Source organism: Macaca fascicularis, chromosome 1 (assembly GCF_037993035.2).
Source record: "Macaca fascicularis isolate 582-1 chromosome 1, T2T-MFA8v1.1".
Classification (NCBI taxonomy): domain Eukaryota; kingdom Metazoa; phylum Chordata; class Mammalia; order Primates; family Cercopithecidae; genus Macaca; species Macaca fascicularis.
This window is the reverse complement of record NC_088375.1, coordinates 124296589-124313905: the sequence shown is the minus strand read 5'-3', so window position 1 is coordinate 124313905 and position 17317 is coordinate 124296589. Positions and strand designations below refer to the sequence as shown.

Genomic DNA, 17317 nt, shown 5'->3' with positions numbered 1-17317 from the left:
GATATTCTTATTCTTAGAAGATACATTCAGAACAATTTATTGGTAATGTTCATGTTTGCAACCTTTATTTTTACAGGACCATGTGAAAGTATGCATGTGTATGTGTGTATATATACAGAGAAAAAAACCTATTATGGAAAATGGAAAGATTCATTCTAGGTGGAGAGTACAGGTGTTTATTATACTATGCTTTTACATTTTTTGTATGCTGAAAATGATTGTAATAAAGTTGGAAAAGTAACCAGAAAGTACAACAGTGGTGCTAGCAAGTGAGGATGGAGGGTAGCAGGTGGGAGAGGAGACTTTAGTGTTATCACTAAAGTAGTGGATATGTTCCAGGAACCAGGATTTCTTCAGTCACCTGTACTGAGTTTTTTTAAAACCTAGAATTGATTATAATTCAATGTCGGGAGAAACAGAGATGACTGGCATGTATTTATATACTATTGGTGGTGGGACTGAGGAAAAGAGAAATATGGACAGGTCAGGCAACTGGGTAAGTAGTAGATAGCTAAATAGGTATTGAAACAGTCTAGATGTGTGTTACATTCTTTTGCAAATTGTGGTCAAAAAATTGGGAAGCCCTTTTCAGTCCTACTTATTGCCTTTTTTTTTAACCTCTTACTTTTACTTCTAGTTGACAGTCGCAGGCCTCGATCCTGCATATTGACTGGAGCAATTTGGGAGATAATAGTGAAGTGTTTTGTCTTATAGGAAGAGAGGGGAGTAGCTCACAAGGGTCAAACTACTCTTTGGCAGAGCTTTTCAAGCTGTATATTCCTTACCTTTTAAGTGACTCAGCAGTTTGGAGCCTGGTATTGCCTCACCTCTTCTTGCCGCCAGCATTGACAGAAGATCTAGTTGAGTCCTACTTTGAAAGGAGTATTGCTTCTGACTGTGGAATTCGATTCTAGCTGTGTGTGTATTATATCCTGTTACTGTTGAGACACAGAGGCGGGAGTTGGGGGGGAAGATATGTGCTGAGATTAGTCAGCCTGCCCTCCCTCTCCCCCCAGAAACTCAGGCCCCATCTGGGGAGACTGAGAACTTAAGAAACTTGAGACAGGGAAGGAGAGCAGGGAGCAGCCAAAACCTGCTGAGTCTCAGAAGACTGGTTTCTGCACGAGGGAATGGAAGAAGTGACTGGAGGTGGCTGTGGATTCAACTCTGGCCTGAGACTGATGCCCTTGAGATAAGTTGTTTTTCGGTGGGTGTGTCTGGGGGCATTGTGTTGGGAAGGGAATTCCTTTCTTGGGGAAACTTTTTTTTACTTGAGGTGAAAGGTATTCAGACGTGTGTATTTCTTGTACCAAGGAGTGGGTTTTTATTGATAACTGTTTATTTGGGTTCATCTGAAATGGGAATCAGACTGGTAAATATCAAGAAAAACTGGGCAGGATGGTATGGGCCTATAGTCCCAGCTGCTCAGGAGGTGAGAAGATTGTTTGAGCCCAGCAGTTTGCAGCCAGCCTGGCAAACATAGTGAGACCCTGTCTCTTTAAAAAGAGAGAGAGAGTAAGGAAGTAAAGGTGTTACACCTGTTTTGGCTGTCTGCCATATCCTCTTCCTTTCCTCTGAAAAAGAAGTGGGTGAGGGTAGAATCTGTAGAAGAAAGAATAATTTAACCAGAAAATATGTGTGAAAGAGGGATTAGAAAAGATGTAGGAATCTTGAAAAGTGTTCTAACACACTATGCTTAGTAATGATGAACTTGTTAAAATTTCTAGTTTTTTATTGTTACTTTTTTTTTTTGCTCAGTTGCTAAGAAATATGCTGACCATAATTTCTAAACAGAAAAATCTCTACACACAATATGCTAGGAGAGACAATGGGACAGAATATATAAATTTAGGAATGTCCCAGAGAATCAGTAGTGTACCAAAAGAGGGATACTAGCCCTTCAAATAATTCTCTGCAGTAAGAAAGACTGCTTTGCTTACTTCTACGTTGCACTTTCTTAATGATTTGTTTTCCTAGTAATTGCTGTTTATCTTTGAATCTAGTTCTTTACCCTTAGGAAGAAACCTTTCTGAGGAAATTAAAAGCTATTAGATTGGCATTTAAAATAACAAATTTGACAAGATGTCTAAGTTAAACCTAGGTTAAACAATATCCAGATAAGGCTATGAAGACTATAATATCTGGCATGTTCCTCATGGAGCAGTGAAATTCCATGCCAAAGCCACTTATGTTACTATACTGTGGGTCAAAACATGTCTACAGATTTTAAGGGACCATGTTTCCTTACATAGAACTTTCCTGGAGTAGCACTGGATACTTAGTTGGTGCCTAGCAAATGTGATGATTAAAGAATATAATGCACCACAGATATTATCCTGCCTGATCACCATTTCTTGGCTAAAATGTTGTGGTGGAATTCTGGTAGCTATTAATTCTTTCTCATTCAGGAGATAGCAGGCAAAACTGGGTGGGCCCTGGGAGGGAGTGTAGCTGGGCTCTTTAACTTCTAAGAATATAGGATGTGTGTTTGTGAAAGTAAACTCAGCTTCTAATGGTAAAAAATATATATCAATTAGGATCAACTAAATGAATAGCATACAATTTTTCTTCTCTTGAGGTGTGTAACTTTTTTGGATTGTGTCTGCTACCCTTTTCTTGGTAAGGTCTGCACAATTCTTTCAGCTCACTTTGTCAGCAGACTTCCCACTAGGTAGTGGATATACCCCAAATTATTCGTTTGGTAGAGCTTTTCTTTACCATTCTCAGTATCAAATGGAAGAAAGTCAACCATTGTACCTGCTAAGCTATTTGAAGAGGTGCTTTAAATAGCATGTTAAACTGGCCTGATATTTAATTGGGTTTTTAAGACGCAGCAAGTAGACTTCTGTATTTGGGTGTGCTATTTGAAGAATGGGTCAATCTGACCTTCTAGCCTTTCATAAATATGCTCTTAGTGTAAGAATGGAACACTGGTGTGCTTGTTCAGTTGTGGGTAAGGCTGTTTATGAGGTGGTGAGTACTCAAGCATAACATCATTCTTTAACATAAGACTTTTTACTTAAAGATACTTTCTGCGTTTCAACCACTGTATTTCCTTTCCATTCCTTCTCTTCCCAATCCTACTTTTTTTTTAGGTGTAGTATTCCTTGTAGATGGTAGATTTGAAGAAAGATGAAAGCACAGCAATTAAGATTTAATGTTTGGGGCTGGGCGCGGTGGCTCAAGCCTGTAATCCCAGCACTTTGGGAGGCCGAGACGGGCGGATCACGAGGTCAGGAGATCGAGACCATCCTGGCTAACACAGTGAAACCCCGTCTCTACTAAAAAATACAAAAAACTAGCCGGGCGAGGTGGCGGGCGCCTGTAGTCCCAGCTACTCAGGAGGCTGAGGCAGGAGAATGGCGTAAACCCGGGAGGCGGAGCTTGCAGTGAGCCGAGATCCGGCCACTGCGCTCCAGCCTGGGCGACAGAGCAAGACTCTGTCTCAAAAAAAAAAAAAAAAAAAAGATTTAATGTTTGGAAGAAATTATGATGATAGGAATTAATAGAAACAGAACAACTTTGTAGTCTTTTCGTCTTACCCAGATTATCATATTTGCCTTAAATGCAGTGAGTCCAACCCAGTCAGAAGGCTGTTGTTGAGAGCTGGAGAGAAAACTTGTGATATCCAAAAGTTGCTTTTGGCAGCAGTGTTTATATTTACAGTGTGAGGGTGAACAATGCTCCAGGAGGTAGTTCACCAAGAGAAGACAGAGCTACTAGCTGTGAAGATAACCAGTGGAGCTAACAGGTCTGGAGGAAACTGGCAGAGCAAATGTATTCCACAGCATCAATTTTAACACAGATTCTCTTCAGCATGTAATTTGGGGTGGAAGAGAAGACCTTGCTGGGACACCTTATAAGTGGTGAGAATGTCAAACAGCTGCAAGAATACGCAACCCATTCATCCTTGCCATGGCTTGAGTTAACATTCTACCCACTTCAAATATGGACCATATTCATTATTTGAGAGATGGGGAGGTAGGGGCACTGCACTGGTTAGTAAGCTGCTAAGCTGCTTGCAATACAGTCGAATATTTTTAGATGGGAAAGATTTTGCTTAGCTTTAGGCTACTGATGAGCTGTATTAATATAAGGGGAAATTATGATTATTCAGTTTTTAAGTTGCTGAAGAAAAACATTTCTCTCTTGCCACAGCCACCTCTCTATCTAAAAAACTGCAAGCGTTATTGCAGTTCCCTCCCCCACCGTCACCCTTCATGTACCTGGCATCTGGGAACATGCCCAGAACCCTTTGAAAAAAGGCAAACAGAGGAAGGAATCAGCAGAGGGGAGAGCAGCTTCCGAATAGAATAGTCTGCATTATGCCGGCAGCAGGGAGGCTGGTGGAGGAAGGGCTGCCTCTGGAGAGTGTTAAGAGGGTTTGATGGTCTCGTGACTGTATTTTTTGCCATCACCAAAATAACAGCATATTGAATTGGAAGTCATTACCTTGGTCCTGGATTAATTTCTTCAGTGAAACTAGCTTTGCTGACAGCAGAAATCATGTGAACATGCAGTGAGGAATCCTATCTAGAAGGGCAAATGCTGACCTGTGGCCACCTCAATGAGTATTTTTTTTTTTTTTGAAAGATAGTTGTGCTTTTGATGTTTAAGCTATTTATCGTTAAAATTTTAGCACCTAAACTAAAAAAGCAGCTTTGGATGTATAAAGATATTTGTTTAGCTCCGGTGCAGTATATGTGGTTTGACTTGAGTCTTTATTTACTTTTTTATTTATCTTTGAAACTTGATTGATTTATTTTACACAAGAAAGTATTTTTTTCTTCCTTTCCTTTTTTGAATCCTAATTGTGTGGAAACATAAGAAAGGATTTTGAAAGGATCACTCCTTCTACAGATATTCATTGAATGCCTTCCCATATGTTTAAGACCCTGGGCTAAGTGCCAGCATAGGTAGCTCATTCCCTTCCATGCCTTTAGGATCTGTCCTTAGATTTAATTAAACAGGATCTGTCCTCTGTCACCTCCTTATTTCACAGAGTAGGCTAAAGAAAAAAATTTGCCCAGCTGGATACTGAACTAGGATAAGTTTTAAATAGAAGTACCCTCAGGGTTTTATCTTAGGCCTACTACTGATAGTATCCATGGCTGTTACTACATGGCTGGTCTCTGCTTTCATTCTCGCTGTGAACCATGCTAGATAGAAAGTTGCAAACACAAACCTGTGTTCCCTTAATTACTGCCTTATTACCTGTGGAGTCCTGCTAATTCCGTTTCCAATTTGTTTATATTAGCTGCTTATGCCTAGGCTGCCCACTTAAACCTGATTCCTACACTGCAATCTGGTGCTCCCCTAGCTGAAGGGTACTTGTGAAAGAGGAGGTGAAGCTTTTGTAGCTGTAACTAACGAGTAGTTTACTGTTCCTGGCTTTAATTTAAAGTGGCTATACCCATGTTGCCAGTATTATACAGAGAAGATTTTAATCTGTAGTCATTTACACTTCCAGAGTATTTGCCAAAGACTTAGCTTAATGGATTCTCTATGGGAACCTTTTCAGATTTAGTTGGATTGTGGACAGAATCTCAGTTCACATTCTCAAACCATCCTGCTTATTTCAGGATGGTGAAGTTTATTTTATTTTGAAGAAAGGGTTTATCAGAGTTTAAACAGGAGTTCAGGAAGGTTTAAACCATGTAATAAAAGTGTTACACACTTTATAAATCTATAAATAATATCAATTGCAAGCTATTTGCTATTGATTAGATCCAGTTTTCCAAGTATTCTTCAAAGAATTATCTAGTTCTGACTTCATTTAAGGAAGTTTGTTTGTTTGTTTTTGTTGTTGTTGTCGTTGTTGTTTGAGATGGAGTCTTGCTCTGTCACCCAGGCTGGAGTGCAGTGGCACGATCTCAGCTTACTGCAACCACCGCCTCCCGGGTTCAAGCAGTTCCCTGCCTCAGCCTCCCAAGTAGCTGGGATTACAGGTGCCTGCCACCAATCCCAGCTAATTTTTGTATTTTTAGTAGAGAAGGGGATTCACCATCTTGGCCAGGCTGGTCTCCATCTCCTGACCTCGTGATCTACCCGCCTTGACCTCCCAAAGTGCTGGGATTACAGGCGTGAGCCACGGCGCCTGGCCCATTTAAGGAAGTTTTTAATGCAAAGTTTACCAAGTCATTATTTTCTCCTTCCTTCAAATTAGTCCTAATGAGTTAGATTTTACTATAGTGTGTGTGGGTTTTTCAATTTATCTTTATAATTATATTCTGGTATTTTAAATTTTTACTAGGATAGAAGGTTCTGGAGATACTACATTGGCTTTGTGAAGTATAGACATATGGTTGGGCTCTGAGTATTGGCACCCTAATGCCCATCACCATTTCTAGTCATCTCTTTATAATTCTTTCAGAAAGCAAGACCATCGCCAACTTTAGGAATGTGCTACAAGAGAATATTATGAAAACAAAAACCAAAAACCCCAGTAGCACTATGAGATTCTGTTTTCTGAAAGATTTGGGAAGAAGGGTAAAGAGTTTAATCTGTCAGGGTTATAAGAGGGAAAAAAAACTTGATGGAATGTGAGAAAGATTTGTAAAATTGGACAAATACTAAAAGAAGTTAGGTCTTAACCTTAGCCCCTCCTCCCAAATCCTGCAGAAACAATTGGGAGGAGACAGTGATTGACGTTTTGGGAGCCTCAGCCTTCCCCCATTTCTGGTGGGAAAGTTGCTGGCTTAGTAGGAGCCATGTGACAACACTGGCTTTTAGGAAAGGCAATGTATAACCTTACAAAAAGAAAACATTTCACTGATTTTCCGTACAAGTTTTCAACTGTTTGTTTTCCTTTTATATAGCAAATCCAGTTTGCTGATGACATGCAGGAGTTCACCAAATTCCCCACCAAAACTGGCCGAAGATCTTTGTCTCGCTCGATTTCACAGTCCTCCACTGACAGCTACAGTTCAGGTAGGTGTGAATGAACTCTATGTCCTCTCTAATCTCTCTTCCCTGTTTGCTACCAGTGTTGTTCACTTAGCAATCTGAAAATACCTCATGTTATGACTGCCCACCTTTGTGCTGAAAACTGTTAGTTAGTGGCTGGGCACTGGGAATGTTCTGCAGTCAGGCTAGTAGCTGGGGAAGCTTCTGTTGACTCGAGACTTTCTTCCCCCTGGCTGTCTATGTGTGTGGTCTGTGGCCAGTGGCCAGTTGGTAGGACTGGGCTAGTTCCCATTCCCACATTGATCCACCCGCATTTCAAAGGGAAGAAATCAATGCTATTTTGGCTGACAGAATTGGCCTTAAAAAAGAAGTGCATTTTGAAGCGCGATTTCTTTGTATGAAATATATCCTGCCACCTATCTCTTTCTTTCTTGTCCCCAAGACTGCTTAGATTGTAACAAGAAAATTAATATCTAGGCTTCTTTTATTTATTGGGTTATTCCTTCTGTTGAAATATCCTCCCTGTTAGCCTCTGGAGTAGGAAAGATTCAGACTACTATAATGTGACTCCAGCTCTGTTTCTTTGTAGTTCTCTCCTCCTGTCTTAACTCTCTATAAATAAAGTCTTTTTCTGTTTCGTATTGTGTCCTTCCCAACTACAGAGTATGTATTAGAAAATTAGCATGGAAAAGAATATAGAATCTTGGCAGCTGAATGTAGGAGAAAACATTAGGGACATCTAACGGGGCATCCAATACAACTTTGTTGTTGTTTAAGTGAAGACTCATTGTTAAACGATTAAGAGGTTACAGATTGCTATTAATGTCAGCAGAGATATTTGTACCAAAAACCATTCATTGTCCTTTGCCAGAATACCTTTTACATTGTATTACTTACATTAAGGATTAACATAAATGAAAAGCCATTATATGTCATCTTGGAGTGACAGATAAAAAGTGGTGTGTGACAAGCAGGCTAATTGTAGCCAAGAAAGAAGAAAAATTAATTGTGAAAAATTGAGTTATGAGAGGAAGAGAGGAAGAACGATAAAACGACTGAAGAAGGCTTTTAAAAAGTCTTCAAAGATCTTGATGGCCATGTTACAGAAATGTATTAGAGCCTTTTAAAAAGCTTAGTGATATGGTTAAATTGTCATCGTGGGGAAGATAAGCTTTAGTAGTATTTGTGTTAGCTGGACCGGAGGAGGACCTGTACATAGAAGTCAGTCCATGAGAGAGTCCAGATATACTAGAAACTGTGATGAGGAAGATACTCAATTCAGAGAGGAAAAAAGTGATTTGAGAGGTAAGGAATGATTGTTGTATATCCTCATGCATATCTGTCGGATAAGTGGTATTTTTGGCTTTTATGTGAAACCGCTTTTTAAGTTGGTCATTTTGACAGACTTTCCCAGGGCTATCAATAGAACCAGAGCTGCTTGCCTTTTGTGCCATTTATTTCTTTCTCTATTCCTTGAGCACAACTTAGTGTAAAATCCCTTGTAAGACTATCTAATCACTTTTGTCTATATCCATGGTTCTCAAAGCATGGTCCTCTGACTAGCAGCATCAGCAACACCTGGTAACTTGTTAGAAATACTACTTCTTAGGTGCCACCCCATACCTGCCAAATGGGAAACTGGCCATGGGGTCTAGCAATATATGTTTTAACAAACCTTCCATGTGATCCTGACAGATGCTTGAATTTGAGAACCAGTAATCTACAGAAATACCGTTCCTTATCTGCCCTAAATTGTTCTTCTGTTTTTGCCAGGTCTAGTTCCAATCCAGATGGGACCAGGTACCTCTATTATCTGGGATTACTATAGCTGGTACAGGTTTAGAATCAGTAGTCCCTTATCACAGGCACTAATGGCATAATATTGTTAGGGTGGGTGAAAGAGCTGCAACACGGAAGCATCCACAACATTTTCATTCATACCACCAATTAGAGCCTAGAGGAGCAGAAGTGAGAGGGTTATAAAAGGTAACTCCAATTAAGAGTGTTCCCTTGACTTAAATGAAAGTCCCTTGGGGACTGCACTCTGTAGAGTTGGGGCCACTGAGGTTTTTCTATCCTTGTTTTTTTCTTTCCTGGCTCTAGCTGCATCCTACACAGATAGCTCTGATGATGAGGTTTCTCCCCGAGAGAAGCAGCAAACCAACTCCAAGGGCAGCAGCAATTTCTGTGTGAAGAACATCAAGCAGGCCGAATTTGGACGCCGGGAGATTGAGATTGCAGAGCAAGGTAAAGAAAGGGAGTGGTTTAGGGGACGAGAAACGACCCTCTTGTTGGCCATCAGAATCCACAAACAACTTAAGACTTGAAAGCTGACTTGAAAGTATACTGGGAAGAAAGTATTATGGACTTCCGGATACACACTTCTCTCTCTATGGAACTTGAGTCTCAGGATTCTTGTTCTCTCTTCCTTCTGTTCTCAGCATGTGGTGATGACACACAGAGTAGTTTCTGTTTTCCTCCCCGCCCCACCCCACCACCGTATTCAAAGATCTACATGGCAGAATTGGCAAGTCCTAGATCACTACTTGGTAGTTGGTTATATGGGATCTTACTATAGCTGCCAATGCCAGAGACCCAGATTGCCCAGAAACAGCTGATGAGGAAGGGTTTTAAGCTAAGGATGTGGTGACCTAGCGTCTTGTTTGGTCCTGAGCACCCTCTGCTGGAGCAGAGTAAAAGTGACTGACAAACAGTTGAATCTTGGTTTCCCTACCCCAACCACTCCCAGTAAGGTCCTCTTTACTCTTGTGTTGTTTACACATTGAAGGCATGTTCTTTACTGAAAGAGAATAGAGAAACCAAACAGACTGACAGGATACGGTAAGACAGCATAGAAAAACAGAAGTTAGTGATTTCAGCTGAGGGTACAGTCTTTCTGGTCTGATGATTTTATATATAGGGATCTGTTAGCCAGTGCCTTAACTACTTTCCTCTCTTCCCAAATGAATGATGAGATTTACCCTTCATTTTGATCAGTTTTAAGGATTTACTTCATTCTCTGTTCAGTCCTCTGTGTATAAAGCTGAAGCAGTAGAGGAAGAGAGAAACTCCAAGTGGTTGCATGACCGCTCTCCACTATTACTGTGCTGTTGAAGCTGCCAGTCATCATGAAAATAGGCTTAAAGTTTTTCTGTCTCATCTCACCGTATCTCAACAGATCCAGACCAGCCCTGGGGCAGGAACTGATGATACTGCTAGTGCAGACCTAGCTCAAATCCTCTGTTCTTTCACAGACATGTCTGCTCTGATTTCACTCAGGAAACGTGCTCAGGGGGAGAAGCCCTTGGCTGGTGCTAAAATAGTGGGCTGTACACACATCACAGCCCAGACAGCGGTGAGTTTGTTGGAAGAAAAGAGGGACTTCTGATAAGGGGAAGAAAGAAATCAATGTTTTTTTTTGTTTCACTTTTCCTTCCTAACTCACCAACCTCCAAATGCTAACTATTAGTAGGATCTCCCTGCTACACAATAGTGGGGTTTTCTGGGGGTTTTTTGTATGTGTAAACCCACTTTCAGCAAACTTAACCTAGGAAAGTCTAGATTTGCAAACATATGATTGTTATAAAATGTTATGAAGACTTTTAGAAACCTACGTTTTATGTAAAGTTAAACACCAGTGCACCACCTCGCTGGAGTACACCCCTTTCTAACTTCCCAGTGTAGCGCCTGTTGGTGCAGAGTTGATAGGTATTGTTATCTTGCTGAGGCTTGCTCTCCATTCCTGGGTGGCCCTTCTCTTCCTCACCCTGTCTTCCTATACCTCTACACAGGTGTTGATTGAGACACTCTGTGCTCTGGGGGCTCAGTGCCGCTGGTCTGCTTGTAACATCTACTCAACTCAGAATGAAGTAGCTGCAGCACTGGCTGAAGCTGGTAAGTTCAGTATTTTTTTTTTTTTTTTACCAAATTTGCCCCAAAATAGTTATCCAAACATATAACTTTTATGTATCAAAATTGTCATTACAATGTCATATATGTCTAGAGGCTGTAAAATTGGGGATGGTGAAAACCTCAACAGGAAGAATGTGGATAATAAAATTAAGATGTATATCCATGATGGAATATTATGTAGTCATTAAAAATGACCTTTGAAAATAATCTAATGGCATGGGGACATGCACAGTTCTGGTGTTAGTTGAACGAGGAAGAATGTTAAACTATATACGTGCTATCAGTTTTGTGAGAGAGCACAAGTAGGAAGTGCCTTTTATATTGATAGTGCATTAAATAATTTGGTATTCAGTATGGCATTGAAAATATATGAGCTATTCATGAGTTTAATTAAACAAAATAATTTTTTATTATTCAGGCCAGGCCTGGTGGCCCATGCCTGTAATCCCAGCACTTTGGGAGGCCGAGGCGGGCAGATCACTTGAGGCCAGGAGTTCAAGACCAGCCTGGCCAACATGGTAAAACCCCACCTCTACTAAAAATACAAAAGTTAGCCGGGAGTGGTGGTGTGCGCCTGTAATTTCAGCTACTCCGGAGGCTGAGGTAGGAGAATCACTTGAACCCGGGAGGCAGAGACTGCAGTGATCCGAGATCATGCCACTGCACTGCAGCCTGGGTGACAGAGTGAAACTCCATCTCAAAAATTAATAACAATAATAATAATTTTTATTATTCAAATGTTCAGAAGAAAATCACCATGAAGTTTCTTTGAGGACCTCTCATCTTTCTCTCTTCCCTTCTCTTTCTTCTCTTTCTCTTTCTCTTTCTCTTTCTCTTTCTCTTTCTCTTTATCAAGATGGAGCCTTACTCTGTTGCCCAGGCTGGAGTGCAATGGTGCAGTCTCGGCTAACTGCAACCCCTGCCTCCTGGATTCAAGTGATTATCGTGCCTCAGCCTCCTGAGTAGCTGGGATTGCAGATGCACGCCACCACACCCAGCTAATTTTTGTATTTGTAGTAGAGATGGGGTTTCACCATGTTGGCCAGGCTAGTCTCGAACTCCTGACCAGCCTGGATGTTTGATCTGCCTGCCTTGGCCTCCCAAAGTGCTGGGATTACAGGCGTGAGACACTGCACCCAGCCAGACCTCTCATCTTTCTAAGAACCTCAGAAAGTAACTTTATAATACTTCTGGGGTTTTTTGTTTATTCTTTTCTGATAAGTGTTTACTGCAAAAAATTTAGGAAGTTCCCAAAAAACCTACAATCCCACTACATAGAGTATTTGATGAATTTTTTCCCTTTTCCTTTTTTCTACTTTACATGGATGAAATAAATTCTAATATGTATACAGTTTTATAACCTAAATATAATATTTTCAGATGTAGTTTTCCATGTCACTGAAAAGTTTGACAGCATCATTTGTAATACTCATTCATATGGCTATGTGATTTTACTTCACTATTTTCCTAATGGTGAACATTTAGATTGTTTCAAGATGTTTACTAATATCAATAATGCTCCAGTTAACAGCTTTATATTAATTCCCACTTCATTTTATCTCCTTCTCAGTATAAAATTAGCCCAAAGAAAGGAACACTTTAAGGTTCCAAAATACTTTTAAAACAAAAATTCCTTAATTTCTTAACATAATTAATTTCTGAAGCAAAAGTGATTCTTTGACTTTTGGCTCTAAATATTTTCCTTTCTGAAATTGTTTCTTTTGCCTTTTTCTCTTCACATGGATCTCAGAAAGTGATTTGGTACAGGACATTCCTCAAAGGAGGCGGGCAGCTGATTCATTTCTGTCTCTACAGGAGTTGCAGTGTTCGCTTGGAAGGGCGAGTCAGAAGATGACTTCTGGTGGTGTATTGACCGCTGTGTGAACATGGATGGGTGGCAGGCCAACATGGTAATAATGCATATACATCCTACACTTTGACAATAGATTTATTTCCTTTTTTTCCCTCAAAGCATGGTTCCCTAAATATGTTTTGGATGTTTGGTCTTATGCACTGACTTTGTTGCTAAAGTGTTTAGCTTGATACCTATTCAGAATGGGTCTGAGTACTGAATGGAAAGGTGGGGGAAGGGTAAGACTAGCACCAGACACACCAGAACGAAATAGTGGTGCTTCTTTGGAGTAGGATTCTGCTTTCTTTCCTTCTGCCCCAGTTCTCGTTTTATATTCAAAGGGCCTATATATTTCAAGACTCTAGACTAAAAATGAGTCTGTGATTAGCTTAATACTCATCACTGTAGCCTAAAACAAACCTAGGAATCCTTTTAACCATTTTACACCAACAAATTTGACTGTATTTCCACTATCTAAGCCTGCTCTAAGGAGCTCTGAGGAGTGCTCTTCCAAAACATACAGGGCTCTCTTACTAGTACAGAAAGTGGGTTCAAAGTTCCCCCCAGCCCTAGCAGCCTGAATGCCCATAGAAGTCTTCTGGCTGTTCTATAGATCCTGGATGATGGGGGAGACTTAACCCACTGGGTTTATAAGAAGTATCCAAACGTGTTTAAGAAGATCCGAGGCATTGTGGAAGAGAGCGTGACTGGTGTTCACAGGTAACAGATTCTGGAGTAGCTGCCCCTTGTGTCCTTGCCTCAGCAAACTCTTCTGGTCTCTCTTAGGCTTTAGGACTGTGTTTCAGACTTATAACTAAATGGGAATATCTTCATTAGATAAAACTTCTGAGTTTTTACTTTTGAAAAATCAAGTTGATCCTAGAAGGAAGTTATTTCAGGTTCTAGTTCATACATTTTTCTCTCCCATTTACTCCACTGAGTGATTCTCAACTAGTGTTGAGGGGCGGGTAGGGAATAAGTGTATCTTGAAAAACTGTATTCAATATTGTATTATCATTTTATATTTGAAATATGAAAAACAATCCTATTGTAAAACTACATGTTAACACTACAAAAAGTAAAACTGGGCAAAATATTCTTGGCTTGTCGGAATACTGAAAAGATATCTGAAAGAGTGTTTCTTGGGGGCACATTGCACATGCTTACTCTCTCTCACACACACACACACGGAACCATATCAGAATCATTGATAGTCTTTGTTTATCAGAAGTAGGCATGGATTTCTATTGAAAACTGCTGATCAAAGGAAATAACACGCCCTATAAAGGGAAGAGAAGTACATTTCTTCAATTGAAAGGCTTTTTTTTCTTCCAAAAAAGGGGTAAAGGGAGAAGAAAATGAAAAGAAGTGTGGAGGGATGACAAGGAAATAATCATGTTTTCTAATATCCTTGGGCAATAAATGAGACTGGGAAGGGCAGCATGGAACTTGAAGAGAATTAGGCAGATTTTGCCACATATTATGTTGTGCCAGCTAACTTGGTTTTTGTTTGTTTTTGTGACCTCTTCTCCCTTTAGGCTATATCAGCTCTCCAAAGCTGGGAAGCTCTGTGTTCCAGCCATGAACGTCAATGATTCTGTTACCAAACAGAAGTTTGATAACTTGTACTGCTGCCGAGAATCCATTTTGGATGGGTAGGTTGAATGTATATATATTCAAATTTCTAGGGGCTCTGGTCTTGTCCCCTGGTCTTCCTTTGGCTTTAAAAGTTTATTAGAGGGACCATTTCATACTGAGCTCTGCCAGCTTCCAATTGATATTCTCAAGGGCATTGGCCCACACTTTTAACTGTGAAGAGGAACTGAGTTTGAGCTGTTAACATTTGAGTTGAGTCCTTGTCTGTTTCCACAGCCTGAAGAGGACCACAGATGTGATGTTTGGTGGGAAACAAGTGGTGGTGTGTGGCTATGGTGAGGTAAATAGCTGGGTCTCAGTGTCTCTTTCTTTTTGTGTACTTATTAGAAATAGTTGGTGAAGGAGGCTTATGCTGTCAATCTAGAGTCACTGATACAAGGTTTAAATTTTTTTAGATAATGTATCTCAAACAATAGCAAAAGTCTTTTATTCAGATTTATGAACAGAAACATACAAAATGAATTGAGTTTTCAGATTTTACCATTTTGTTTTGTGGTATAGATACCAGTATCATTTTCCCCAATTATAACAATAACCTTTAATGAGACTTAATTCAAATGAATGTGTAGCATTTTAGCTCCCACAAGTGACTTGCAGTAGAATTAAGGGTGGAATCTGAAATGGCATACAGTTGAATATCTCCAAACTGGAATAGGTCACAGATTTTGTTGTCTTCAGCAATGACCCACAGAAGTTCCTGAGCTACGAAGCTATCCTTGAGTAGATTCTTGTCAAGTAAGAGAATAAGAAATTAGAGGTTGCTTAGAGTAAGTTGCTTTTGCTTAGTCTTGTTTCCCTAATGAAAACTGCTGTGCAAAGCCCAGTCCTTCCTATGACATGTCTGCTAAATTACCTCTCTAACTGAGGTTCACCACGTAATCTGGATCTGTTTCTGTTCTGCTTGGGATTGGAGCATCTGTGCAGTTGCTCATCAGATGACGGGCTGTTTCATGAAGGTTAATTCCTGTCTCACAAATAACCTACCTATCCGAAATATCCATGATGTAATGAACCTAATGACTTGACCGTTCTTTTCTTCTGCAGGTAGGCAAGGGCTGCTGTGCTGCTCTCAAAGCTCTTGGAGCAATTGTCTACATTACCGAAATCGACCCCATCTGTGCTCTGCAGGCTTGGTAAGAACAGACTGATAATACTATTAGATTCACCCTAGGTACTTTATGTTACCGAGAGTTCATAATTGAGTATATTAATCATTTTTGCAGAAATCACCTAGGGGAAGAAAAGGCTAGGACTGCTCTGTTCTTCTCATTCTAACCCTAGGGCTCTCTTAGAGCCTCTTGGCAGTTTTCCTTCCTGGATGGAGTCTTAGGGACTCTGAAGAGGCCAGTGTATATAGTTTAGCACAGCTTATCACTCACCATTCCTGTGAGGTGGCACTGGATCCAACTTTAGAAGGGGATCTTGTCTCATTTCATGACCATCTTCCCTCCCACTGCCTTCTTGCTTTACTCATAATGTTCCTTTCTTTTCTTCTAGCATGGATGGGTTCAGGGTGGTAAAGCTAAATGAAGTCATCCGGCAAGTTGATGTCGTAATAACTTGCACAGGTAAATAACTTGCATAGAGGGGTGTTTATTCAGAGGGTAAATCTTGAAAGTAGTCTTAGTGACTTTCATACAAAGGAGGTGAGACCTCTGTTCAGTATAAAGATCTCAGAACTAGAATAAGCTGTCAGAACCTTAACATGTTTTCCAGAGTAAAAAACTTCTTTCCCTGGTGACTTTTTATACTGCTTGATCTGAAGACCAGGTAGCCTAAGGAGTGGTTATGCATGTCTTCTCTCAGAATGTGTACATGTCCTTTAATGCCAGCAAGCCTCCTGTCTCCTATGTTCTACCAGAAAGCCAACCAGTACCTTTGTTGTCCAGCATCTCTTTCCTTAGCCACTCATCTTTACTTTTAGGAAATAAGAATGTAGTGACACGGGAGCACTTGGATCGCATGAAAAACAGTTGTATCGTATGCAATATGGGCCATTCTAATACGGAAATCGATGTGGTAAGGCTCCTCTCATTTGTTGCTAGGCATTTCTCTACTACCTTTCATTAATAACGATAGTCAACTGTGCTTTCTTCCTTTCAGACCAGCCTCCGCACTCCAGAGCTGACGTGGGAGCGAGTACGTTCTCAGGTGGACCATGTCATCTGGCCAGATGGCAAACGAGTTGTCCTCCTGGCAGAGGTACACACAGAAAAGGACTCTGGCAGAGCAGCACAAGCAGAGTAGTTAGATCCATGGTGGGGGTGGCGGGGGGGAACAAATATTGGGCCTGTGTTTCCCTGAATTTTATCTTTGGAGAGAGATATATTTCACAAATTATCTGGTCCCCAAAATAAAACCACTTAAAAAAAATCTCATTACTAAGTAACACTATTTCCTAACCACAGCTGATTCTTTAACCTTTCAGACTCAGATGGATTTGCAGAAAATAGGAAAAAGCCTAGAGTCCTGATCTGGAACTGTAATTCTTCCTCTTCCAGCTGAGTCTAGAGGGGTGTAAAGTCTTCTTCCGCTTTGGCTTGACTTGTATGCCATTGGAATCTGAGACAGAGCTCATCCCAGGGCTCTCTCTTACCTTTCCAGGGTCGTCTACTCAATTTGAGCTGCTCCACAGTTCCCACCTTTGTTCTGTCCATCACAGCCACAACACAGGTATGTGGCAAAATGCCTGCTTACATTGCACCGCAATTTGTGGAACTGGGCGTAGATCAGTTCCAGTGAGGGTGTACTGTACTATGTTCTCATCATCCTATTCTTTTTTTATGTAATAAATTGTTGAGACTTAGGTATTCTCAAGTACAGAAAAGAGTCACTAGTCAGTATTTGTTGAATTGGCTGTTTAGTTGAGAATATAATGTTCCAGCTTAGTTTTATTTGAGTTGTTCTTTTGTCAGGAACTAAACAAAAACAACAAATCCTCTTAGGATGTGTGCTGCCCTTTAGTATAGGCAAAGTCTTAGGTGCTGTCAC

The 17317-nt window shown here is 40.5% G+C and overlaps 1 protein-coding gene across 3 annotated transcripts in view; it reads left to right on the top strand.

Annotated features, from left to right (window-relative positions):
* The window catches only part of AHCYL1 (adenosylhomocysteinase like 1), a 40860-nt gene that overhangs the window by 18914 nt on the left and 4629 nt on the right, over positions 1 to 17317 (top strand). The window contains exons 1-14 of one of the 3 annotated variants that reach the window (XM_073999538.1): positions 1060 to 1207; positions 6819 to 6930; positions 9010 to 9153; positions 10161 to 10261; positions 10698 to 10800; positions 12634 to 12728; positions 13284 to 13390; positions 14209 to 14325; positions 14543 to 14606; positions 15371 to 15459; positions 15824 to 15894; positions 16251 to 16345; positions 16430 to 16528; positions 16931 to 16999. In XM_073999538.1, the coding sequence (XP_073855639.1) occupies positions 6840 to 6930; positions 9010 to 9153; positions 10161 to 10261; positions 10698 to 10800; positions 12634 to 12728; positions 13284 to 13390; positions 14209 to 14325; positions 14543 to 14606; positions 15371 to 15459; positions 15824 to 15894; positions 16251 to 16345; positions 16430 to 16528; positions 16931 to 16999 (1245 nt within the window). In that variant the 5' untranslated portion in view covers positions 1060 to 1207; positions 6819 to 6839. Of the gene's footprint in view, positions 1 to 1059; positions 1208 to 6818; positions 6931 to 9009; positions 9154 to 10160; positions 10262 to 10697; positions 10801 to 12633; positions 12729 to 13283; positions 13391 to 14208; positions 14326 to 14542; positions 14607 to 15370; positions 15460 to 15823; positions 15895 to 16250; positions 16346 to 16429; positions 16529 to 16754; positions 17000 to 17317 lie in introns of those variants that run through there. The other 2 variants (XR_012416671.1, XM_005542429.4) reach the window with 2 other exon arrangements.